Source organism: Saccopteryx bilineata, chromosome 2 (assembly GCF_036850765.1).
Source record: "Saccopteryx bilineata isolate mSacBil1 chromosome 2, mSacBil1_pri_phased_curated, whole genome shotgun sequence".
NCBI classification, from domain to species: Eukaryota; Metazoa; Chordata; class Mammalia; order Chiroptera; family Emballonuridae; genus Saccopteryx; species Saccopteryx bilineata.
Window position 1 is genome coordinate 66,414,054 of NC_089491.1, and position 27,347 is coordinate 66,441,400.

Consider the following 27,347-nt stretch of genomic DNA (forward strand, 5'->3'; position numbering starts at 1 on the left):
CTTGTGGCCTCCTGAGCCAGGTCAGAGGTGATCATGTTGCTGGAGGCCTGGGGAGATTCCAAGTGTTCTGGGGACTCCAACACGGTGGCCATGAACAATAGAATACATTTCCCGAAAAAGAAGCTCGCCCACCAGTGACCTGGGTCCACCTTGGGGAGACCAGGGTGGTGGGGGATGGCTTCCCCAGGGTACTAAGCACTTCCACAAGAGCTGTTACTGGAAGAGGAACCCAGGAGGCACCGGTAGTAATCGTGGGCAGCCAACGAGGGAGTCACTGGAGGGGATGGCTGCCATGCTCTTGCTTGTGGACTGGTGGCAGCCCCTAGTGGACCTCAGCGCGCGATCACAGGTGGAGGGAATGAGGGCGCTAGGCTATGGAGCCCATTTGCGAAGGAGACCGTGAAAGGCAGCTCCATGACCGAGACGCGCGGGAATCTGATTATCTTCTAATGGAATTAAATTCACTTTTTAATTGGTTTCCTTTCTTCATTCTCTCTCCTTCCATTTTAGCTTTCTTTCTTACTTTATTCTTCCCTTTTCCCCTCTTTCCTTTCCTTCCTTTCTTTCTCTAATGAGAGGAGGGGAGATAGTAAGACAAACTCTGGCACGTGCCCAACCGGGATCCACCCGACAACCCATCAGAGCCCAATCAACCCAGCCGAACTATTTTTAGCCTGAGGCTGACCTGTTTGGACCAACCACCAACCAAGCTATCCTCAGTGTCCCAGGTAGGCAGACACTCAAACCAATCCTCTAACCCAGGAGTAGTCAACCTTTTTATACCTACTGCCCACTTTTGTATCTCTGTTAGTAAAATTTTCTAACTGCCCACCGGTTCCACAGTAATAGTGATCTATAAAGTAGGGAAGTAACTTTACTTTATAAAACTTACAAAGCAGAGTTACAGCAAGTTAAAGCATATAATAATTACTTACCAAGTACTTTGTCGAATTTTCACTAAGTTTGGCAGATTAAATCTTTATAAAACAACTTACTATGGTTAAATTTATTTTTTTATTTACACTTTGTTTGCTCTGCTACGGCTCACCATGAAAGCTGGAAAGGCCACTAGTGGGTGGTAGGGACCAGGTTGACCACCACTGCACCAATCAGCCACTAGCTGCGGGAGGGGAAGAGAAGAGGGAAAAGTGGGAAAGAAAGGAAAGGAAGGAGAGGAGGGAGAGGAGGGGAAAAGGGAAGGGGAAAGAAGCAGATGGTTGCTCCTCTTGTGTACCCTGACTGAATTGAACCCAGGATGCCCTTATGCCAGGCAGCACTCTACCCACTGAGCAATTGGCCAGGGCCTCCATTTCAGCTTTCAAATCTCAAAATACTAGTAAAATCATGTGACCCTTCCCCCTTAGCTAAAATCTGTGATGGATCTGCGCTGCCTACATTCTGAATTCCTAAGCAAGCAATCAAGAATCTTCGTAATTAGCCCCAACCTACCTTTCAAGACTTGTCTGCCACTACAGACCCTCATTGTCTTACACTCTAATCACTAGGTATAAACTATTCTTTTGGAATATTCTGTACTCTTCTGACTCCATACCTTTAAGTGTTTATATCTGTTTACCTACCATTCTGAAGTAAGAAATAACGACATTTATCATTGTATCTACAGGGCTTTACCTATCATAGAATAGTTCAAGTAATTATTTAATGAATTCCTCAGTTTCACCTACCAATATTCTACCCACCCTGCAAAACTTTAACCTCTAGAATAAAATCTAATAAAATGTTTTTCAATCTCAGCTCCCCTCTCCTCCCTTGTAGTTATAACTCCTTTGTACTCCTGGAATACTGATAATAAAGCTCACCACAATAGTCTTCAAAGTATGTATCCCTGGAACAGTTATTTCATGAGCTGAACCAAGATGTATCCCTGTGATTATGTTCTCTTAGTTTGTATGGGGGAAAAAACTAAGGTACCAAATATAATTTCTTCAATCAGGGTTTCCCCCCATAATTTTACAAAGCTTTTTTTGACCTCCCTAGCAAAAAAAAAAAAAAAAAATCATGTGATGCAACTAAATAGGTCAATATTCCATGATATTCTGAAAACAGTGCATGACTTCCAGGTACTCTAACAATGGAACAAGTTTGAAAATGAATCATGGTTTTAACATATTTTACTTTTTAATTCAGTGAAAGGGGAGGCAGAGACAGACTCCTGTATGTGCCCTGACCGAGATGCACCCAGCAAGCCCACTAGAGGGCAATGCTCTGCCCATGTGGGGCCTTGCTCTGATGCTCAGCAACTGAGCTCTTCTTAGGGCCCTGAGGAGGCGGCCATGGAGCCATCCTCAGTACCTACGGCAGGCATGGCCAACAGTTTTTGCCCCTGGGCCAGATTAGAAAAAAAACTTTTTTCACAGGCCCAACAAAATATTAAAATTAAAATATGTTAAATACAAAAAAGATTTGTTTAAGTAAACAAAATTTTATTTTGTTATTTGTTTATGAATGTGAGTGAAAGAAATTTTAATATACATTATTTTAATAAAAAAATAATTACATAACATAAATATCCAAACTGTATCACAATCAATCAAAACAATATTTAATTAATAGAATGAGCTTGAAGGGGTTATATTACAAATAAAACAATTATTTCATTTTACAGTCTGGACACGTTTTCAGTTATCAACTGCAGCTATTGTCTATGCTACAATGCCACTTGATTCAGCACACTTGACCACAAAAATAACGAATTGTTTGACCTTGGGTGCGCACCCACAAACTCCTCCTAAAAGAATGTGGGTTTCACATCGCCGCTAAACGTCAAACAGTTCATATGGAGTACAGACGAGTACAAAAGTTGTAAATCTTTATAATGGAATTTTTTAAAAAAATAAAGAAGTATTGCGAATCCATTCGACCAATTATTGGAAGTTAACCCTAGATTAGTCACATGCGGAATTCTTTTCTGCTTATCACTATCTTCTTAAATATCTTGATTTCCAATAATCAAAGACACTTCTGCTTCTGAGTAGCTGAGATTTTAAGTAGCAGAGAATATTAAAAATTTAATCAAGGGATGCATAAACTCATTACGCGGGCAGCATCGGCGCCCATGCCTGGCTTAGGGCCATCTCAGTCCAACTGAGCCATGGCTGCAGGAGGGCAGAAGAAAAGAGAGGGAGAGAAAAAGAGAGAGAGAGAGAGAAGGGGAGGGGTAGAGAAGCAGATGGGCGCTTCTCCTGTGTGCTCTGATGAGGAATTGAACTCAGGAAATCCACACACAGGGCTGACGTTTTATCACTGAGCCAAGGGCCATATTTTACTTTTTATCATAATTGTGTAACCTCTTGGGAATAGACACTGTCCCCCAAGTTCTAGCAGATACTACTCAATAAATGTCTTGTTAATTAAAATTTATCATTCTTTCATCACTGCACTTAAAACATTTTCTAAATTTTCTCTCTAAAAAAAAAAGGGCTATTTTTTATAAAATGGCAATCACAATAAATAGAACTACATGGAATATCAAGCTCTAACATTATATACTTCTGAACAAGAGGCAAATCCAGATTCTATTTCTAAAGGTCTCCAATATTTAAAGATTTACATAAGACAGAATTACAGAATCCAGTGGGGGGTGAGGAAAAGTTAGATTACTAGAGAGAAAGAAGCATCTTGTAAAAAAATCATAATTTCTAGGTTTTGATCTTGAGAATAAGCAAGTCAATAAAATTCAAGACTAACTCATCAGGGGATTAAAATCGGTCTAAAAAATTCATTTGTATTTCAATTACTACTTTTACTTGAACCTCTATTTCAAAATATTTTTTGATTTGTTTTTAAATGTTTATTTTATTGATTTCTGAAAAGAGAAAGAAAGACAGAGAAAACAAGAACTGTTCCTGGTTCCTGACCAGGGATTGAACCAGCAACCTCTGTGCTTTAGAACAGTGGTCCCCAACCCCTGGGCCACGGGCTGGTACTGGTCCATGGGCCATTTGGTACCGGTCCGCAGAGAAAGAATAAATAACTTACATTATTTCCGTTTTATTTATATTTCAGTCTGAACGATGTTTTATTTTTTAAAAATGACCAGATTCCCTCTGTTACATCCGTCTAAGACTCACTCTTGACGCTTGTCTCAGTCACGTGATACCTTTTTTCGTCCCACCCTAAAGGCCGGTCGGTGAAAATATTTTCTGACATTAAAACCGGTCTGTGGCCCAAAAAAGGTTGGGGACCACTGCTTTAGAATGATGATCTTAACCAACTGAGCTATCTGGCCAGGGCAACTCTCTTTTTTATTTTTGAGACTTCATGATGATGCTTTTGTACTCTCATCCTCAAGAAAAATATTTTGCCAACTAAAAACCAATTATAAAATTAAATAACCTATAGCTATATTTTAAGAAAGTCTTTTAACCCATGTACCATTTAACAACTTAATTCAGAATGAGAAATAATTTTAACAAATATGTATTATACTCAAACTTATTTTCAACAAAACATTACTTTAAATGGTCAAAATTAAAATTAAGGTTCAGCTCTGTTAGTGGTCACTGGTGATGTCTCTTCTGTAACGACCACCTTTTAAAACTAAAAAAAGCCATCTTCTCTGGCTATATAGCAATACATATTCTTAAAGCTTCCAAAAACAATTTAAAATTAGTTAAAGGCAAAAACTCATGATATTTGACAGTTTCTCAAGTTTTGTGTATTAACTTCCTAATTTTTAAATGTTCTCTATTTCTTTCCACATAGATTTTTCTTATTTCTAATGTTAATTGATATTTCTCTGTTATTTCAAATAAATGAATGAGATCCCTTCTAAAATATAACTTTCTTGAGAAGAGATATGTTGTCTTAGTCCTAGTTATATTACAAATAATATATAATATATTGTTATAGGTTATTATATATACTTATATATATATTTACCATATACAAACCATACACATACCGCTATTAAAAAGACCACAGAAAGCAAACTAAAAATAGAAATTAAAGAAGAATAAAATAAAATTAGAATATACTAGATGTAACATTTTCTTTCCTTACACCAATCAATCATCCTGCCTGTCTCCTAGGGTGCAGAACACTACTCTGGAGACCATACTGTAGCCACAAAGAAGTGCCTATAGTTCCCAAAAAGACTATCCTGTTTCTTGCCTTGCATTCACTGGAGTTCAGCATTCTGGAATGCTCATTTCAAATCCTCCAAAAAAACACCAGTAGCAATATACAATTTCAAAAATCAGTTAAAGAGTGAACTTCTCTATGACATCTAATAACTACTGTAGTTTCTTTTCTCTTTCTCCTTTCTCTTCTCAATTGCCATCCCAGGCTTCTCCATTCCCTTTAGATTTAGGTCCCCTTCCTCTTAAATTCCCCTTGTACTTTGTTTATATGTCCATTATAGAATCATTTTTTTTGTTGTTGTTTTCCGACTCAACTATGAACCACTTAAGGGTAAAGAACTATCTTTTGATCTGAGAGACTTGAATGTCTAGTTCTGGCAGATACTCTCATATACAACAATCAACTTATCTAGCCTAACACTTTCATAGCACAGATAAAGAAATAGAGATTCAAGTTATACAATGAGTCTGAAGTACTAATGCCTCTGGTCTGCTCTATACCCTTTTTACTCACTACCTCCTTTCTGCTCACTAATATATAGAGCAGATGTAAAGTTCTCCTAATTGTAAATTTGAAAATAAGAGTTAATTCAATTTCTAACAAATATACACCAGAAGACAAAAGACTTAAATAATAATATCTAAGCGATTTTTTTTTATTACTAAAATACCACATACCCCTTATTTACAAATAAGGTATCTGAGTTATCTATTTGCTAAAAATCATATTCATAGGGACAGTATACAGAATACTGTTCTGGAACATCTATATATCCTAACTGCATACTGAAGAGTTACAACCTATGCTTTTTCTAAAAGTTGTGCTCACTCAATATATGCATTTAGTAATAACAGATTTTAGGCCAGCACATAAAAAGAAATGATTTCCTAGTATCAACAAGTGTGATCTGGCAAACCTATTCTTTACAAAGTGTTTATAATACATCAAACACACAAAAAAGTGAGAGACTCAAAACTTTATCTGCTTAAGATCATTTGCTTTTTGCTACTAAAATGCAAAAATTTTCTCTCTCTTGGACTAATATCAGAAATACATTATGTTTATAAACAACAGAATGCTGTGAGTTTACTATCTAAGTATGGATGCTATTAATTCACACCAGAATGAGCATTAGCCACTGGGAATGATGCTAACTAATAAGCATTTAGAAATTTACCTTTATGTGAAAGAGAAATAGTCTCCCTGCTCTTCTGTGGGACTTGAAACATTATTTATTACACACACAATGCTTCTGAAAATACCTATCATTCATTCAAACATATGTGCTATTTCTTAGTACTTTCATATAGCCATTTTCTTGCCTCATTCTGAATCCTATTTCTACATATGTAAGACTGGATGCTTGGATTAGATAAAATCTAAGGTTCCTTCCAGGTTTAATATCTTATGGCATCAACTTGAAATATATTTTACTACTTAAAAAATAATAATGTGTATGGGTTGTTTTTTTGTTGTTTTTTTACAGAGACAGTGAGAGTCAGAGAGAGGGATAGACAGACAGGAATGCAGAGAGATGAGAAGCATCAATCATCGGTTTTTCGTTGCGACACCTTAGTTGTTCATTGATTGCTTTCTCATAAGTGCCTTGACCGCGGGCCTTCAGCAGACTGAGTAACCCCTTGCTCAAGCCAGTGAGCTTGGGTCCAAGCTGGTAAGCTCTGCTCAAACCATATGAGCCCGAGCTCAAACTGGCGAACTCGGGGTCTCAAACCTGGTTCCTTCTGCATCCCAGTCCAACACTCTATCCACTGCGCCACCGCCTGGTCAGGCTGTATGGGTTATTTTTATGTCAATCATAACTACTACAAAGCACTGTGAAGTCGGGTAACAAATACACTATGCAAGTATAATGTAAATTACTAAAAGTAATTTACAAAGCAAATTTGTGAATAATTATTCTGTTACCAAATAATTCTAGTTTATGAAAGGATTCAAGAATAGGTTCCTTATTTTAAGCTTCCCTAATGAATCAAGCACTTACGTTAACTACTGTTTTCAATTAAAGAAGTCATTGATTGCCAGTGACAAATAAGATTATTTTAAAATTACAATTATAAATCAAGAACCAAAAAAATGAGGCCCTGGCCAGTTGGCTCAACAGTAGAGCATGGGCCTGGTGTGTGGAAGTCCAGGGTTCAATGCCTGGCCAGGGCACACAGGAGAAGTGCCCATCTGCTTTTCCACCCTTCCCCCTCTCCTTTCTATCTCTTTCTCCTCCTCCTGCAGCCAAGGCTCCATTGGAGCAAAGTTGGCCCAAGTGCTGAGGATGGCTCCATGGCTTCTGCCTCAGGCGCTAGAATGGCTCTGGTTGCAATGGAGCAACGCCCCCCACTGGGCTTGCTGGGTCGATCCCAGTCAGGAAAAAAACCCAAAAAATTAACACAACTTTGTCAGGAGGTATTCCATAAAACACTAGTACAATGTCCACATATGAGGAAAACGTTCATTTTATTCAATTACTGCTACTATAATGGTTAACACTTAACTTAAGCTAACTATGGGACCAGCAACATGAACTTTACACTTAACTCATTTAATTCTACAGCAACCCCATGGAGGTAGGTGCAGGTACCATTATTCTCTCCATTTTACAGATGAGGAAATTAAAGTCAAAAAGTTAAAGTGATTTGTTTAAGTTCACCTCAGCTAGTAAAAAAAGAGTCAGACTACTATTCAACTACTACATTGATGCACCCACTATTATTGTAAAAATTCAGTGTTCTCAGATGAAGCACAGAGAAAAGACAGGAATACAGCAGATTAATTAACCATTTAATAACTTCATAAATCTCCGACAGACGACACATGTAGAAAGACGAGATACTATTATTTTTTCAATAGTTTAAAACAACCACCTTATTACATGAACTATAATTATTTTCCTAAGGATATTTTATCCTGAAAACTTTCTAGTGTGTCATGCTAAAGCTATCTAAAAATTGAGCTCCAATTTCCACCCCACTGAAACTTTTCCTACGGGCACCGTTTCACTCTACATCTACAAACTACCTGCTCTTCATCTCTGGCCTTGGCTTCCTTCTCAGCTTCTCCTCGTCTGTGTGCTGGGCTCGTTCACCCACACCCACAGCACCCCGATGGCCCCCGCCCAGCGCAGCTGCTCCTCCCCGGGCTCAGCACCGACTCAGCACCTATCAGCGACGCCCCCCGGCCTCAGGCCCAACCCATCCTCGGACACGTGCGAGGGTGTGTTTGTGTCAGTCCGTCACTTCCACCTGGAACTGGGCTCACTTACCGAGAGAGAAGCGCCAACTTCTGTTCCAGCATCATCTCCAGCTTCTGGCCCTGTCTGGAGATCCAATGGTCCACTCCATGCAGGCGGTAGCACGTCTCCAGCATCAGCCTGAAGTCCGCCACAAACTCGGTGATGCCTCCGTACTGGCCGCTGGTGAACTTCTCCTCCATCTTCAGCAGACACACGCCCTGCCCCGGCTGCTGCGGGAGGGAGCGACTGCCCCGGACCCCGCCGCGCGGCCCCTCGGCCGTCTCCTCCTCCCCGGTGGCAACGCCCCCCAAGGGCTGCAAGAAAGGGGCGGTGAGGCCCCGGTGCTTCTCCTGCAGGAACTCGCCCAGGATGCGATAGCCCTGCTGCAGCTCGTAGTTCAGCTCCTGCTCCTTGAAGCCACCGCCCCCGACCACCATCGTCGTCTCCTCCACCTCCTCCTCTTCCTCCTGGTCGTCGGCATCTTGCTGGGAGGAGGCACTCCTGCCTCGGGCCGGCCTCGAGGCCAGGGCCGCCGCTGCCACCTTCTTCTCGTCCTCTTCCTCGGTCGCCGGAGGTGGCCGCTCCTCATCTCCGGCCGGTTCCATCTCCCCCGGCGCCCTGGGCACGCTCAAGTCCCCAGCAGACCCAGGTTGGGCGACGTGGGACGGCCGCTCGAGGCGCCGGGGGACGTGTGAGCGCGGGCCGCTTCCTCAGGGCTCAGCCGCGACACGCAGCCCCAGCCGCATCGGGCCTCGCTCTCCTCAGCAGCCGGCTCCTCTCAGGGCGCGCGGGGGTCTCGAGCTCGCCGCCAATGGGGCGGGGTTACATGGCGCGCGGGGGATGGGGGAGAGAAGAGGAGAGCCTAGGTGCCCTCCTCTCCCCTCCCCCCGGCGACGGCGCGCGCGCGCGCGGCCCTCGCCTGCCTCACCCCTCCGCGCCCCGCCCGCTCTTCACCCGCCAGGCCAGGCCTGGACGCCGCGGCCTCGGCGCCCCCCTTTCCCGGGCCGGCTTAGAGGACTGGGAGGGGGCGAAAAGGAAGGGGAGGGGGTCCCTCTCTCGCCTCAGAGGGAGGGGGCCGCAGCGATGGGCCGCGGCGACTCGGGCTCCTCCTCTTCTCCCTCACACCCCTCCCGCCCCTCTCTACCTGCGGGGCACCCGGGCAGGAGGAGGCGATGCGCGGACCAGGCCGGGCGACAACTGTCAGAAGCCCCGCTGGGCGGGGAGCGGGTGGGGGAGGGAAGGGGTGGGGCAGAAGAGAAGAGGGAGGGCACTCAAGTCCCCACTCCCCTCGACCGGGGAAAGCTAGGGAAAAAGGCAAAGAAAGAAGCAGCGTCGCCATCCACGGCGCGCAGGCGTATTAAAACACCCCCACCCCCTTCTGCCCCGCCCCTCTCGCGCAAGCAAGGACTTTGGCTTAGCTACAGGTCCCAAGGCCTGGTGGGTTGCGCGGACCGATGATGTCATCAGCTCGTGGACGTCTGGCCAGGCGTAGTGAAGGAAGCAAGGCGCATGCGCAGCTTCACTCGTTACCTCCAGAAAATCCGAAGGGCTTTTAAAAGCCAAGGGCTGCAGGCCTGACTTATGGTGACGCAGTGGATAAAGCGTAGACCTGGAAATGCTGAGGTCGCCGGTTTGAAACCCTGGGCTTGCCTGGTCAAGGCACTTATGGGAGTTGATGCTTCCAGCTCCTCCCCCCTCCTCTGTCTCTTTCTCTCTCCTCTCTAAAAATGAATAAATAAATAAAAAAACTTGGCTGCGGAGAATAGCCCTTTTTAGAGAGACCCTTCCCAGCGCTAAAAGCTGAAATTAGTCCATAAGGAGCTTGAAAAGTAAGAAGGCACAAAATGTAAATCCTGTTCTATTGTAAAACTTACATTTTCTTTGCACACAGCCTCCCCCTTGTGACTGGCAGGTTTGAAATATACAACTGGGACTTTTAAAATGTGAAGAGGAGGTTCAAGAATTTGAGACGTCCCCGCTCAAGAAAAGAGGTGATTTGTATAAGTATTTCTGAAACTCCTGTTTCGAGTTCTTAACATCAATTCCTATTTTTAAAATTAACCTATCTTTTGTTAAAATGAAAAAAAATTTACTGATTTTTGAGATCTGTTAAGGATAAAGGGACTGAAAACTCATTATATATATATAAAATCTTTCGTCACTTTGGAAACCCAATCTACATCGCTGGAAAACAATTCCTTGGGACTAAGTCTTCAAATATTTCAAGTCTAAACTACAGCATCAGTTAGCTATTAAGTAGTCGTTAACGTGGCCTTACAATCTCACTACACATTTTTAAATTACTGTTTAGATAATGTCTAAAATGGACTCATTCACATTAACTTGCATATTGCTTAAAAGTAGGTGGGCAGAAAGGAACAAATGGTTCCATAAAGCAGACATTACTATTTTCTCATGTTCTATTTGAAAGATGCACATTAATACTTTCTATTTAGAATTAGAAATAAGGCATTTTTAAAAATAAAAGCTATATAACTAAGTGGTCTGGATATTCTGATTCTTGAGATTGTTTCTCATTAATGTGGACCTTTAAAGATCTTTGCAATTTATTAGGCACTACAGCATTTCCTAGAGGGTATAGATATACTTCAGCTCATAGGAACAAAGGCAGGGAACTACTTCAGCAAGTGGCAACCAAAAAATGTGACTGGACACCCCTTATTTTCTTTGACAAAGCCAAGGAATCTGGACCCATCCTATACCAGCAAATAACCCCCTGCCAGGGTCCTGCCCCGGGGGGAATCCAGGGGTCCCACAGGAAGAGACTGCGTCCGCACGAAATGAGTGAGAGAGCCGAATTCTTTTCTTTCTCTTTATTCTCTCGTTAGCATTTACTGCCAGGCATCTCTGCCAAATGCTGGTCTAGCTCTCTTTTTATACACACACACACTAAGTTACAATCACATGGTATTTTGAATACATTGATTAATCATTGTTTTTGTTTCACTATGGTTACATATTTCTAGGTAACAGTTAATTCATATCTATAAGCTATAAATCAGGTGGTAAGTTATTCAAAGTACAGTTATACAATAGCAATAACAACATTGGTACAAACTTCTAAAAGATTAGTACTAATTAATAACTCTACCTTACTGTTGTTGTGAGTCAAGGGCGCAGAGAGCGAGATTAGCAGACGAAATCATCAAGGACTAGCAAAGGACCACCGCTTGCTCAGGCAAATGGCCTTGAGTTCATGCAGTGTCCTAATTTTTTTCACAAGACTACAAAAAGCTTGTTTACTGAGAAATTGGCATAACATCAAGAGTAACTTTTGCTTAAAGATACATAGAGTGCACCTGCAAGATAGCTTAGTAGCAACATAATATCAGAAGGCATTAATTGCTATTGCTTCTATGGATTCCACCACATTCATCTGAAGGGAAAACCTTGGAAAGTACAAAAATCTCATGAGAATGTTTCACTAAGAAAAGCCCAGCAACTGCCTTCAGTCACAAAACAAGTCTCTTAACAAAACATTATTTTCTTGCTGGCTGCGCTCCCATCCAAGGCCACGCAACAGGCCACTCCACTCCACCTTACCTAAGATTCTATTGTCTAGTCAAATTTTATTTATTTACTATATTCATACACTAGTTAAGTTCTAACTATATTCTTCTCAGAGTGTTCCACCACCTGCAGGTCAGGTATGCAAGAAGAAAGGAAAGTTTCTCTATCACATGAAAAGGCTAGGGAAAGTGATGGATTAAGTGAAGGCTGAAAGGTGCTCTGTGTATAGTTACTGTTTCCTACCTATTCATAAGTCACAATCTATTCTTTCTAACATGATTAATAAGAAGAAATTCTCCTACAAACTTAACCCTTTACAAGGGATATCATAGCCAGCCTCTTATGTTTATGAGCCCAGTTCAAGGGGCTTACAGGCTTTTCTGTGGAACTCACACCCTCTGTCTCATTTTCAAAGAAATTACTACGAATCTATAGGGAAAGCACGGTACTATTATCCCTGTGCCATAAATGATAGCACAACCCAGAAAAGGGGGGATATAAGGCCAGATTAATTCAAAAGATCAAAGAGGGAAGTATCGTTGTGCCTTTCCTTTGTGGTGACTTTGTCAACCCGCAGCCATTGGTCTTCACTGTAGTGACTTTGTCAACCAGCAGCCATTGGTCTTCTCTGCTGTGACTTTGTCAATCAGCAGTTTTTGATCTTCTGCTGTGACCTTGTCAGCCAGCAGTTGTGGATCTTGTCCTGCTATGACTTTGTCAGCCAGCAGTTGTGGATCTTCTCCTGCTATGACCTTGTCAGCCAGCAGTTGTGGATCTTCTCTGCTATGACCTTGTCAGCCAGCAGTCGTTGATCGGCTCCCGACAACCCCCTTCCTCTATTTAGCCACCAGCCCTATGTCAGAATTCTAAGCTATTAGCTTGCATTTATTGAACACTGTATTAAACACTTTATATTCATTATCTCCTTTAATTCTCACAACAATTCTATCAGCTAGGTATTGTGCCTATTTTACAGATAGAGAAACCAATGCTTAGGTTAAAAAAGTAATTTGCCAAATTTCAAATCTAGGTTTGTCATTCTTCAAAATTCTCCAGTGGCCAAATTAGTCCTCTGGCAGAATTTCCAATTCTGCATGCACAAGTTTATGTAGGAAATAGCAAGGAATGTTGATCAAAAACTTCTTAATTAAGGGATAGATGGTTGTGATCTGGCCCTTGAACCTAAAAATATCATATATAAGAAATATGCTGATTGTAGGTAAATTGGAAAATATAGATAAGTGAGTTTCAAGAAAAACTATCATTTAATCCCACTACCCAGAGAAAAACTCTATTTTTGTGATGGGATTTTTCAAGTTATTCATCTATACTTTTTTATTTCTCTTAAACTTAAAATTGTGACTAGACTGTACTTAATGTCCATTACTTTTTTCCCTCATTAATAATACTTAATTGTATGGGATGTACAGGAATTGCATACTAAAATCTCACCTTCATATCTCTGACCACAATGGCATAAATGGCCGGCTTATCTGAACTAGTAGGGGGTGAATCAAGGATATTTCATATAAAAGGCATTCCAAACCATAAAAAAGGACACAATAGAAGTACAAACAACAGAAGTAACAGCTACCATTTATTAAGCACTTACTAGGTCTTATACACTTACTAAATATTTTACAAATACAGTAATCACAATAGTGCCAAGAAATCATGACATGTATTTGTTTTTAAATTTTGGATCAATGATTTGTAGCTACCCTACAAAAGCTCGACATTAAAGACTGACATTTTAATTAATTAACCCTAGATTTCTAGAACTGTTTTCTTATAACGCACATTCAATGCTAAATGACTGGTCTCAAAGCTGTTTTCTTTTTCATTTATTTCACAATAGAATATATTTTCTTTTTAATTTTTCCATTAATTTAAGAGGGAAGGAGGGAAAGACAGAAAGAGAGAGAAGCATCAACTCGTTGTTCTTCTTAGTACTTCCATTTGGTTGTGCACTCAATGATTGCTCCTTATAGACTGCCCTGACCTGCATTCAGCCAGTGACCTCGTCACACCCTAACAATGTTTTATCCATGGAGCCACCCAGCCAGGGCCCACAACAGAATGTTCTTTAGTGCTACTATAGAATCTACTAAGAACTTCTTCAAAATAGAAATCTACTTAAGCCTCATTCTGAATCAGGACTTCTCTTCTTGTTGAGCTGCTTTGCAGGGGGGAAACAGCATTACATACACAATACAATATTCTGCTCAAACATATAACATTGATTGACTCGCACAATACTGATTACTTTCCACTTGTCAAACACTGTTGTACGTATGTACATGCTACCAATATTAGATGTACCAGAACACCCTTTTCAGTATCCATAAGTTCCTAGAGTCTGGATAACTTAACAAATAGAGACCAGTTCAGCTAAGAAAATTCTAAAGTTCTCACCACTCTCAGCTGGATCTGTGGGAATTAGAAATGGGTATGTCTCATCCAGTTCTGAGGAAGACGTCTTGAAAAAGTTCATACACCTTATAGAGAAAAGTCCCCACATCCATTGCAATATCTTAAAACACTTTCAGCATCCTCCCATTAACATGAAAACCAGGAATATTATTGAGGAGTAAGGCTGCCACTATATTCTGCATCCATAATTCTAAAGTTGTTTGCCTGGAAGCTCTCCTAACTTTGTGAGCTCCTAGCATCTTGTGATAGGCAGCATGACATTTGACACCAAGTATGTTGCTTGTCAGCATCAATAATTCAAACAAATAACAATTTATATACTTAACATCAACTATGGGGAAGGTGACAAACATTCTAAGACAATGGAAGCACAGGTTATCACAAAACAAGAGCTGTGTTATGAGATAAAACATGCAAGGTGAACAGAAGCACAGAGAGAACAGGTCTCTCAATTATAATGGAAGCCATTCACAACACTTATTTGGAGTTACTTTTATGGTACATAATATTCAAGTGATTAAAGTACTTCAAGCAAAATTTAGCAACTCCTGTAAGGCTTCCTGATGCTCATCATCAAGTTGAGATATGCATTCCAACCACAACTCTTCAGAAGTGTGTATCTGACGAATGACATTAGCTAGGCGTTTGGCACAAGGATCCTCATAGTTAATAGTCTCATTAAGTTTTCCTTCTGCAATTATACTGATTATTTTGGGAAGATTAGAATTATTTGGACCAAGTACAACTGGGTGGTTACTTTCAATTAAGTCACAGAGAAAACTTAAAGTCTGAATAGCTTCCTCTTTATCCTCATGCAGTGGAAGCCATGACAACCAATGTGGAAGAACTTCATCTATATTTACACAGTTAGGCTTAAACCTCAAAATCTTGCCTACTGCTGAGATACAGTTCTCTGTAGCTATGACATTTTTTTTGGTTTTGGAATTTGCACACTTAATAACTTTTACCAGCAGTGGAATAGCTTCTGAACATAAAGAACAATAATCATCTCCACCAAACTGTGCCATAACACCAAGGCCATATGCAGCAGCTTGCCTGACTTCAGGGTTGTTATCATGAATATTTAGTAGCATTGGCCACCGAAAATATTGTACATATTTAAATGAGGTTGGACTGCAGTGCTCTATAATGTCATCAAATATGCATAAGCCCCACTGTCTGTCTGGCCATGGCCTACTAGAACAAATTAGATTTACAATTAATGGAAGCAGCTGTTCAAACCATGGTAAAATCTTTTCCTTGTAAGTACTAAATAATGAGTGCAAAATATCTGATACTTTGGTGAGAACGTAAACATCACATTCATCCTCATCTTGTAAGGACATCTCAACCTGTTGGTCATAGTTTTCTTCCTGTCTTTTAACCTGCCTCAATTCTTGGTTTTTAAAGTGCCCTTCAAGTTTTGCTTTCAGTATTTCTCCCAGTTCTTCCAAGTGTTCATCATTAAGGCACCCAACTCCCATTACTTCAATGGACTTTGCAAAAGAACTCATTATTTCTGAGAGTACATCTGTATCAGGTTCAGTCCCAATAGCCTTGATTAAAGGATCACATATGAATTGCCACATCTGTGCAAGATATTCTGGGCCACGAATTCTTGCACATTCCAAGAGAAAAGGCATGGATTCAGCTGCTGCCACTCGAACATTGTCATGAAAATAAAATTTCAATAAAGGAACCATCAGCTTTACAATTCGTTCTATATACTCCACAAGTCCTTCCCTTAATTCCTTAGTATAGTAAACCAACATCTGGCAAGCAGTTGCTTTTGCCTCAAGTCCTGAAGTTTTAATTCCAAAACTTTGCTGATCTCCAAGATTTACAAATTGCCAGCCATCAGCATCACTCATATTCTCCACATCTTGTGTGTCTAAGAGAGAAACCTCAAGTTTAGCTGAAGCAGTCTTAATAAGAGGCTCAATAGCCATTGGAAGGTACTGTTGAAAATCATTTCCAAGAATTTTACATATTCTAGCCCATGCTGAAACCACGTAAGAAGTCTGAGGGTCATCACCCTCCGTATTATTTAAATCTGATTGTGCCTTCATCAATAGTATCATCACACCTGCTGAAGCTTGCATAAATTTTTCCTTCCCAACAGCAAGACTAACATGGCTAATGCATTCAATAGTTTTTCCTTTCAGAAGCTTGAGTTCCTTTTGAAAAGAAAACTCAACAATGTGTCTTAGTAGTGGCATAAATAGATCAAAATATGGAACAAATTCTTCTTCTATTGTATGTGCAACTGAGGCAATGGTTGTTACAATTTGTTCCAAGGCCAACTTAGTTCCCTTCCGAATCAACTCTTGAAATTTAATCAGTAGGGTGGAATATAGATTTCTCACCATACTATCCAAATATAGAACTAGCAAAGATTTGGGGCAGTCTTCAATAAAAATAACAAGTGCAGAAGCTGCATGTGATTGCACACGCTGATTACCTTGATTTTCCATGGTACGCAACAGAGCTGCAATCACTGTCTCATGAAATTTCTTTTGGAAGTTAGGCGCAAAGTCTGTAGCCATCTGTCCAAGTGTAGTACAGGCTGCAGCCCTCACCCTTGGATGAGGATCCTGAAGAAAAAGCAAAACAGAGTTAACCATTTCATCCAGAATTGGTTCCATTTGCTGATGGCATCCTTCTCCAATGGCCGATAAAGCCATTAATCCAGCATGTCGATCTTTCCAGTCAGGGCTCTGAAGCATCTGCATGATATGCTCCTTAGTGATTGGTAAAACAAGTTTTCCACCGAGCCCACAAGCCAGTCTGTCTAGTGCACTCTCAGCAGCAACTGCATTGCTGTCAAAATCATCTTCTTCCATTTCATCGGCATTTACCCAGTCTTCATCATCTTGTAGATCCACCATCATTCCTAATATATGAGGAATTGCCTGTGCAATAATATTTGTATGTTTTTTCACCATTGGGGTTGCTGTTTCAGACAAAGTCACTATTACTTCAAGTGCCAGCTGGCGTTGAAGATTACTAAGTCTAGAGTCTCCAAATAACTTTAGGCTCAACTGCAGAGTATCTTCTATATAAGGACCCAAGTATTTAGGTACAGTATCTGCAATCTCAACAAGGGATTCTAGCACTGAATCATCGTCCTGGTAGCATGAGTCATTCACAGCCTGTAAGATTCCAGGAAGCAAGTCTGCAAAGTCTTTGAAAAGAGTAATATTATTCTCATTGGCAAGAACAAATGCAGCTGCAGCTCTAGCAGATAATGTCCTGATTGCTGGATGTGCTTGATCTTGAATACTCTGGTCCAACAACCGTTTGATAATACCCAAATCACGCCGCTCTTGGTTTCCAAAAATCCCAGGGAAGTGCCATAAAACGTGTAGTGCAACTTCCCACAGACTCACATCTTCTGAGTAGATTGAATCAACAAGGAACTTCAGACCTTCTGGCCATTGGTTTGTACCATCCTCATCTATCAAATTCCTGGCCAGCACAGCAAAAATATCACAAAGGCTTTTCCTCATACTGGCATGTGTTTCGAGCTGAACAGCCAGTATCAGTTCAATCTTGACGTCCCTCTGAACATCAGAAGGCAGATTTGGATAGATTTCCTCAAACCCAGAGGACAAAACCCGTCGTAGCAGTGCGGCAGCCATTTGTCTCACCTCATAAGCTACTCTCTTATTTCTGACGGCATCTAAAAGAAATAAGATCTTACACAGACCTGGCATATTTTCATAGACGTCCTCTGCCTGCCTCCGCACCATACCGCTTGGATTAATCAGGTTCTTCAGAAGCTGGTAAAACTCTTGCTTTGCCGGTACGGTAATCAGTGCCCCCACAGACCCGGGCGCCTCCATCGCGCTCTGTCAAAGAAACAGCGACTGGGAAGGAAGGAGGGGGTCAGCGGCTCCTAGCAGTGACGCAAGCGAGGCGCCGGCGAGGATGGGCAGGGCCGCTCCTCCCTCTGCTGCTTGAGAATTTTGGCTGAGCTTTGGGAGGGCGGTACCGGGTGGCGGCTGTCGGAGTCGGTTGGGGTCTAGGTGGCATCCTTTATATGTTTTCTAATCAGATAAAAGTGCACCTGCAGAGGGGGGAAAATAAAATTATGATATTGATTGTATTAGAATGCGATTATGGATGATTTTTCCCCCTCTTCTAAACTATCTCTCTAGTTGCCCTGATAATTTTAAAACAGTAAGTACATCTAGAAAAACCGGCGAAGTGAAAGATCATAAGAGGCCACATATTATATGACTCCATGTATATAAAAGATCTTGAATAGGCAAACATACACAGAAAGTAGATTAGTGGTTGCCAGTTGCCAGAGCCTAAGGGAGGAGGGGAGAATGGAGAATGATGGCTGTCAAATATAAGGTTTCTTTTTTAATGATGAAGATGTAAAGACCTAAATTGATTGTGGTGATGGTTGCATACCTCTCTGATTACACTAAAAACCACTGAATTGTACAATATAGATCGATGAATTATATGGTATGTGAATAATATCTCAATAAAGTTGTTTATCAAATAAGTGCAATAAAAGGTAAAGATAATTATTACCACACCGAATTCAGCAGAGCAATATTGCTCAAATTCTGGTATGTATCAGAGTCATCTGGCCTGTAGATTATAATAAAGAATAAGAAAGACAACTAAGTATGGTGTGGAAAGTGACCTGGGCTAATAATCAGAAGACTTGAATCTTAGTCTTACCTCTAACTTAATTTTGTATCCTTTGTCATGTCACTCAAGTTTTCCTTGCATTTTGTTTAAACTGTAAAATGCTTTTAATCTTTTCCTTTTAGTAGGAAGCTCCTTAGATTATTAAAAAAAAAAATTTTAAATGCCTCTGGGACTGAATAATATTTCTTTAATTCAGGCAGGTGTGTCTCTAAAGAACAATCATTCCTCTAACAATGATTAGATCTTTCTTTTGTATTATTACTTTGCCACTCTGTCATTTTGACCCTTAGTTTGCAAGGTTGGTAGGATAAGTATAATACTGTATAATTTTAGATGAGAAAGGGAAGCCCAAAGTGGTTAAGGGATTTGCCTAAACTGACACAGCTGAATGTCAAATTCACCTGTTCTGAAAGCAACACGGATGTTTTTTCTCCATACCTCTTCCCCATGATTATTTATTCTTGGTTTTGTAACAAGATCAGAGTTCTTCACCTATCGCAAAGTCTGTCTTAAACTTCTCTAAGTGGGCTTAATTTTAATTTTGTAAAATGCTACTGTAATACTCACAAAGGAAAATCACAAAGTAGGCAGCTTCATAATTTGCATTGTAATACATAAAACTATACTCCTTTAGGAAAAAATTATATTCTTTAAACAGTGTTTCTTATTTTGTGGACTGAAAACCAACTGCACAGGATCCCTTGAGATACTTATTTTTAAATATAAATATTTTTAAAGCTTTATTTTTTGTTTTTTTTCCCCTAATTTTATTTATTGATTTTAGAGAGAAGGGTGTGTGTGAGAGAGAGAGAGAAACATCAATATGTTGTTCCACTTCTTTATGCATTCACTTGTTGACTTTTTGTATGTGCCCTGACCAGGGATTGAACCTGCAGACCTGATGTATGGTGAGGATGCTCTAATCAACTAAGTTACCCTGCTGGGCCCAAGTATTGATATTATGTCCCAAGATCTGAACTACTGACTCAATTTATGGGGAATACAACCCAAGTGTTCAATTTTTTTTTTCTGAAGTTGGAAATGGGGAGGCAGTCATACAGACTCCCGCATGTGCCCAACAGGGATCCACCCGGCATGCCCACCAGGGGGCAATGCTCCATCTGGGGCGTTGCTCTGTTGTGACCAGAGCCATTCTAGCACCTGAGACAGAGGCCACAGGGGGTGATGCTCCATCTGGGGCATTGCTCTGTTGTGACCAGAGCCATTCTAGCGCCTGAGGCAGAGGCCACAGAGCCAGCCTCAGTGCCCGGGCCAACTTTGCTCCAATGGAGCCTTGGCTGCCAGAGGGGTAGAGAGAGACAGAGAGGAAGGAGAGGGGGAGGGGTGGAGAAGCAGATGGATGCTTCTCCTGTGTGCCCTGGCCAGGAATCGAACCCGGGACTCCTGCACGCCAGGCTGACACTCTACCACTGAACCAACCAGCCAGGGCTCCCAAGTGTTCAATTTTAACCAGCACAATGAGTTTTCATATAAATCCCAAAATTTGAGAACCATTGATAAGATCTGTTCTGGTTCTGATTCCAAGATCTTAACTACAGTTCTGCATCTTGCTTTACACTTGCCAGTTTTCTTACTGTTCCTTGAAAAAGTCTAACTACAGGTTCTTTGCATTTACCATTTCAGAAAATGTTAATAAGTATATATAAGGGGAAATACTTCTCTAAATGCTGTATCTATTAGCATATTAAAGACATTAAAAACTACAATGAGATACCACCACAGACACACCACAGTGTTTTACATGTAAAATCTGACAGTATATCAATAGTTGGTGAGGATGTGGAACAGGGAACTCAGTTATTTTTTAGGTAGTAATATAAGTAAATTGGTATAAACATTGAAAATGTTTGGAAAATGCTAGGTCAAGATTATTCAATAACTAATTTGTTCTCTCAGCAAACATTCATCAAGAATATTAAAGCAGGAAAGATGAAATACATGAGGAAATTTATGAGAGTAAATGTCACATAGTATAGTGATCACTGTAGTGATGGTAAGTCTGCCCTCACACATGGAATCACATGAGGTTGTGGAGGCAGTCAATCTACTTTGGGTTTGGGGGAAATGAGATAAAGCTTCCCAAAGGAGGTGATATCAGGGCTGACTTTTGAAGGATGACGCTTCATTAACTATTTGAAGAAAGAGAAGATTGTCCTAAGTAGAGGAAATAACTTTGCTCAAACGTAGTTAGAGCCTACTGTGATGAGAGTTCTGCCAGTATTTTGGAACTGCTAGAGTGTTGAGTATGGGACCTAGGGATGACAAAGGAGACAGGAAGGAGAAGGACCGATGGTTAAATTGAGGCCAGATCATGAAGGGTCTTATATTTTTCATGTTAAGAAATTTGGATCCTTTTTCTAAAGGTAATGGGGAGCTTTTGAAGAATTTTAATCAAGGGCTGTGAAATAATCAATTTTTAGAAAGATTACTTTGATAATAGTGTGAAGATTAAAGGCGTTTAGGAGGGCTATAACCTAGCTTAGTTAAGCTGAAAGTCTAAATCATAGCAGTGAGAGGAAAAGGAAAAAGGGAAAGGATTGAAGAGGTTTTAAGAAGTTTTATCAAGTTATATTAACAGCACTCAGTGGGGAAGCCCAGGAAATCGCCCCAAATTTCAGACTGCACATCTGGTAATGGAGGTGCTGTAATTTACCAATTTATTTGCCTATATATGAATAAAGAGCAGTATTAATACAGACCAAAAAACTGCTAACTCTTTCTGGAGGAAAAAGAGGCTTTCCTAAGAGGGTGAGTCCCAGAATCCACGTTTTGTTCTCTAGCTGCTCTCACATGCTATACTGACAGTCATCATTTCAACAGTGGAGCTAAACTGAATCCGTTTTAGGAAAATTATTTATGATATTTTATTTTATAAAAACATACGATTTAAAATTTTAAGGTACTTTCTCTCTAGATTGCTTAATTCTGTTATATTTACTATTTGCACTATTTCCTTTCTTTTTCCCCCCTAAGGAGCACACATAATGCCCAAGATTTCAAGTCTGGACTTGCAGATTTGGTTAGAATTAAACAACTTTGTTATATTTTATAATTAAAATTGGCTTTTAAAATTGTTTTAATAGTTGAGAGTTCCATTTAAGCATGTTTCCATAAATTGGCTGAATACTAAACAATGCAAGTGTTTATTAGCAATTTACTAAATGGGGAAAGAACAAAATAAATTACAGGTTTCTTCCAAGATGTGAGAGAATTAGTAAAATGAGGATAGAATTAAATTGGACATACTTGACATTTTTACAAGAATAATCCAGAATAAATAAACATACAGAAAAAAATATCATGAAGGCCCCCTACTTGACTAAAATGGAACAATTTGAATATCAAAAAGAATAATGCCTGCTATGGATTAAAAAACATCAAAGATAAACAAAAGTGACAAGTTTCTAATATTAACAAAAGCCACTAATTCATTGATCATCTTTGGAGAGTGCTAGGTCACTAAATCTGAAAATTGATAAAGAGAAATAATCAAGGTTTTCCCTATCTTTCTTGTACAAACTGTATTTTAGGTTAACTAAATGGTTAATGAGGGCCCATTCTTCTTTGTAGACTTCTACCTAATAAGTGCACAAAGAATGCTAAAATCAGAAATAACCCAAATGAAATAATTAATCTTATTTACACTAAGCAATGGATGCTAAATTTATTAAATAAAACATTGGTTGGGAATTTAATAATAGAAGGTGTAGATTGAAAGCACCTGAAATTACAGATTAATCTTAATATTATTAAAAGTAGGTTAAACCAGAGGTGTCATTTATCTGTTCTTTCAGCTCCACGTTCATATCTCCTATCATTTGTTCTCTGATGCTGAGATTAGGCTCTGGAAGCAAAATTTCTCTTTTCATAGCTAGATACCTGGTAGTTTCCACCAATAAGAGCCACTAGAGATTGGAGAATAGAAAAGGGACAAAAAAGGGATTAATCTTTCTTGTGTTTTTTTTTTTTTTTCTTGTCCAGATTGCCCTAGTGGTGGCCTTTCCTCCTGGTGGCAGCAGTTTCCTCGCTCTTACAACATTAACCGCCCCCCCCCAAAAAAATTTTTCTTTCATCTCTGCAGAGACACTAACTAGCAGTAACTGGGGGTCACTCTTTCCTCAGAGGTTCCATCCACAGCTCTGGGAGGTTTCTTCTGAGTGTAAAGATACCAGTTCCATTTTGTTCCCTCAGCTTTAGGGACAGTAACAGTTCCTTCAGTTATATTTTTCAATGATCTCAGTGCTATTTATTTACTCTTTCAGGTCTTTACCACCTCTCTAAACAATCCCTTAAATTAAATCTTCTCTTGAAGTACTTAGTGCTGTTTGTTTTCCCAAATAGACCTTTACTCATCTACCAGGCCTTAAATGATGCATTCATAGGAAGTACACAGCACCTAATAAGTTCTTTTAAATCAGGTTTATTGAGATATAATTTACATGCAATTTAATTCACCAATTATAATATAATTAGTTAAGTTTTAACAGTCAAGCAACCATGACCACAATTATATATAGAACATTTTCATCGCCCCAAAAAGTTCCTTTGGCTCCCTCAGTAGACAATCTCCTCACTCTTGCCTTCACGCAACCACTGATCTGATTTCTGTTGCTATAGCTTTGTCTCTCCTAGACTTTCACGTAAATGGAATTATTTGGCATGTGGCTCTTTGTGTCTGACTGCTTTCACTTAGCACAATGCTTCTGACATTCATCCACTCTGTTCTTTGTTCCTTTTTATTCAATCATCATCTGAATACAACACATTTGTTCATGCATTCACCAACTGATAAATTATAATAGCTGTGATTTTAAGAATAAAGACAAAGCAGACATATTAAACTGTCTTATAAAGATAAAACACTTTAAGAAGTGTCTCTTGTATAATACTACTAACAATAATATTAGGGTTACAGAATTAAATATACAGTATCTGATTAATGAGAGATAATGCTTTGGGCAATTCTTGGGTAATAGACAAAACATAAGTTATAAAAAGGACCTGTCCAGTTAGGTAATTTATTTGGTAAGAAAATGCCAAAACATTTTTATATGCATCTTCAACTGGTGTGAAAAGTAACCCTGGCTTTCTAGGTAAATTGAGGAAATTGTATGACCAAGAAGAAGTAATAACAATAATGAGATGTGCAGAAATGTAAAAGACTATGAGTATCAGTAGGTGCTGATTTTTCCCCATTGCACCCCTCCCTCCTTTTTTTTCTGCAGTTTTCTGTAGCCTGGGAATCTGTTATCTATAGACTGTGTCACTCAGGTTCCCTTGCTCTCCGACTTCTAGTTGAAATGGCTAATGAAAGGCCTCAGCAAGAGACTCGTAAGAGGTGTTGGGGTATTTATCTATCTACCCTATTCTGTCCCCAACGTTTTATGGTTCTGGTATTCACTGCATTCTACAATTATAATTCTTGTAAGAAGGAATGGGAGGCCTTCTTCCATGCTACAAACTCTCTCTAAATTCATTCTCTCCCATATCCCCTTTAGGCTGTTATAAGAGACTCAACTAATTGTAACCCCCTTTGCATTGTAAGATACCCAGGACCAGTTTATATGTGTAATCTATAAAGAAACTAAACTCCTTAGTCTCAACATATTACTATTTTTGTCCATTTTAGGGAAGTAATTATGCAGGCTCAACAGTCTGAATAAATGCAGATGTTAGGGTGCCTGCCACTGACTATTAAGAAATTTGGACCATGCAGCCAAGATTGTTCTAAAGATAACCTTAGCTTAATGAGCCTGTTTCGCTTCTGTAATCCCACTTAGCTAGGTGCCTGTATCCTGATCTTCTCCCCTGCCCCAAAATGTGGTTTTATGCCTTTAAAAGTGAACTCCTGGCCCTAGCCGGTTGGCTCAGTGGTGGAGCGTCCACCTGGCGTGCGGGGGACCCGGTTTCGATTCTGGCCAGGGCACATAGGAGAAGCGCCCATTTGCTTCTCCACCCCCACCCCCTCCTTCCTCTCTATCTCTCTCTTCCCCTCCCACAGCCAAGGCTCCATTGGAGCAAGGATGGCCCCGGGCGCTGGGGATGGCTCCTTGGCCTCTGCCCCAGGTGCTGGAGTGGCTCTGGTCTGGGCAGAGTGGCGCCCCGGAGTGGCAGAGCATCGCCCCCTGGTGGGCAGAGCGTTGCCCCTGGTGGGCGTGCCGGGTGGATCCCTGTCGGGCGCATGCGGGAGTCTGTCTGACTGTCTCTCCCCATTTCCAGCTTCAGAAAAAAAAAAAAAGTGAACTCCTGAGCTTGTTCGAGGCTGCATGATTTGAGTCTGTTTTGAGCTCCATGCAAGCAGTCGGTAATAAACTCCTCAAATTTTTCCTGTAACTCCTCGTGTCTCTTTGGGACTCACACTTCATAACAAGGCCTAAAGATAGTAAAAGTGTATTATTATTTTGAATCCCTGTGCTTTTCTGTATTCTCTCAACCTTGCCATTATATAAGTTTTGAGTGATTTCTATGATATATGATCTGTATATTGCATTCTGTGCCCATCATCCAAAGTCAAATCATCTTCTGTCATCATATATTTGACTCTTTTTACCTTTTAACAGCCTCCCCTTACCTCTGGTAACCATCATACTGTTGTCTATGTCTATGAGTTTCAATTTTATATCCCACATGTGAGTGAAATCATTTGGTTCTTAGGTATTTCTGACTTATTTTACTTAGTATAATATTTTTAAGGTCCATCCATGGCAGAATTTTATTTTTCTTTTTATATAGTTTTGAGTCAAAACTATATTCCACAGTATATATGATATGTACCACAAATTTATCCAGTCATCTATGAAAGGACACTTTGGTTGTTTCCATGTCTCATCCACTGTGAACAATGCTGCATTGAATATAGGGGTGGATATATCTTTACAAATAAATGTTTTCAAGTTTTTCAGGTAGATACCCAGGAGAGGAATTGCTGGGTCATATGGTAATTCAATTCTTAATTTTTTGAGGAACCACCATACTGTCTTTCATAATGACTTGTTGGAGACTGCAGGCTGACAAGGTCCTTGTGGTTTAGATTTTTGGGGGACTAAGGTGTGGGAGACTGGCAATAAGCTGACAGTCTGCCCAACCCCCAACCTCACTTTGCTTAAGTGGCTAATGGCTAAGTTTTTCCCCACACCTTCATGTTAGCTGTGATGTTGAAGTGTTTCTACTTGTCCCATCCCCACTTGTTTAAGTTGCTAGAGGCAATTTCCATGCCCTTCCTCTCACCCTTTGTTTGTTCTGATGTTGGTTGATTTCATTTATGCATGGTAGGGGGGATTCCTGTTTACACCTTAAATGGATTCCTGTTTATGCCTCAGATGTGTGACTTTGTATGGGAAACTTTCTTATTTGCATATGGCTCTGCACTATATAATAAAGCAGAAAGGGGGAGAGGGGGGGCACTTTGCTTTTGCTCTGGCTTGCCATCAGCTTGCAGATGCCTCCCAATCCCATCCTTTTTTCTCTCTGAGTTTATTTCTTCATTCTGCACTGTTTGGACCTGGATGGTTACTAACCACGCAGGTCTGCGGCAATGGCTGACAGTTTTTCTATTCCCACCCACTGTGAATGAGGGTTCCTTTTTATCCACAACCTCTCCAACACTAGTTATTACCTGTCCTGTTGATAATAGTCATTCTATCAGGTGTGAGGTGGTATCTCATTGTAGTTTTGATTTGCATTTTCCTAATAGTGAAGTTGAGCATCTTTTAATATATTTGTTGGCCATTTGTTTGTCTTCTTGGGAGAAGTGTCTGTTCAGGTCCTCTCCCCATTTTTTGATTGGATTGTTTGTTTGGTGCTGAGTTGTATGAGGTTTTTTAAAATATATATTTTGGATATTAACCCCTTGTCATAGCTGTTGTTTGAAAATGTTATCTGCCATTCAGTTGGCTGCCTTTATGTTTTTTTGAGTTTCTTTCAGTGTGCAGAAGCTTTTAGTTTGATATTGTCTCATTGATTTATTTTTGCCTTTACTTCTCTTGCCTTTGGGGTAGAGTTAATAAAATTTTCTCTATGACCAAGCAAGCTCTATGAGTTTAGTACCATCTTTTCTTGTATGTAATTTATTGTTTTTGGTCTTATATTTAAGTCTTTGATCCATTTTTAATTAATTTTTGTACATGGGGACAAACTGTAGCCTAGTTTTATTCTCTCGCATATGGCTTTCCAATTTTCCCAGTACCATTTATTAAAAGGGCTTTCTTTTCTCCATTGTGAGAAAATGAACATTGTCCTCAAGTTTATGGGGGACGTAGGATGTTTTAGGAGGATGGGGAAGTACTTACTGTGCTCCTGATGTCTGGATCTCCACAGGTGTGTAGTGGACAGGCGAGACTGAATA

At 40.2% G+C, this 27,347-nt stretch overlaps 3 protein-coding genes and 1 pseudogene across 7 annotated transcripts in view; all 4 read right to left on the minus strand.

Moving 5' to 3' along the window:
• The window catches only part of BRD10 (bromodomain containing 10), a 131,053-nt gene extending 120,255 nt beyond the window's left edge, over nucleotides 1–10,798 (minus strand). For 3 of the 4 annotated variants that reach the window (XM_066257217.1, XM_066257216.1, XM_066257213.1), the window contains exon 1: nucleotides 8,378–10,797. In XM_066257217.1, the coding sequence (XP_066113314.1) occupies nucleotides 8,378–8,952 (575 nt within the window). In that variant the 5' untranslated portion in view covers nucleotides 8,953–10,797. Of the gene's footprint in view, nucleotides 1–8,377 lie in introns of all 4 variants that reach the window. The other variant, XM_066257215.1, reaches the window with a different exon arrangement.
• Nucleotides 32–560, minus strand: LOC136323689 (pancreatic progenitor cell differentiation and proliferation factor pseudogene; annotated as a pseudogene).
• Nucleotides 10,799–11,166: 368 nt separating the features above from the next.
• On the minus strand, nucleotides 11,167–18,156 carry RANBP6 (RAN binding protein 6). Of its 2 annotated transcripts, XM_066257219.1 has the most exons (2): nucleotides 16,773–18,156; nucleotides 11,167–16,202 (listed from the first exon to the last, which is right to left on the minus strand). In XM_066257219.1, exons 1-2 carry the CDS (start codon nucleotides 18,154–18,156, stop codon nucleotides 14,839–14,841), a joined length of 2,748 nt encoding a protein of 915 aa, XP_066113316.1. In that variant the 3' UTR covers nucleotides 11,167–14,838. The 2 variants fall into 2 exon arrangements, with proteins under 2 accessions (XP_066113316.1, XP_066113315.1); XM_066257218.1 differs by having other exon boundaries at nucleotides 11,167–18,156.
• LOC136322235 (uncharacterized) overlaps nucleotides 18,126–27,347 on the minus strand; it is a 127,135-nt gene continuing 117,913 nt past the window's right edge. Inside the window, exon 5 of the mRNA XM_066254355.1 lies at nucleotides 18,126–18,380. Coding sequence (XP_066110452.1) covers nucleotides 18,361–18,380 — 20 coding nt within the window. The 3' untranslated portion in view covers nucleotides 18,126–18,360. The remainder of the gene's footprint in view (nucleotides 18,381–27,347) is intronic.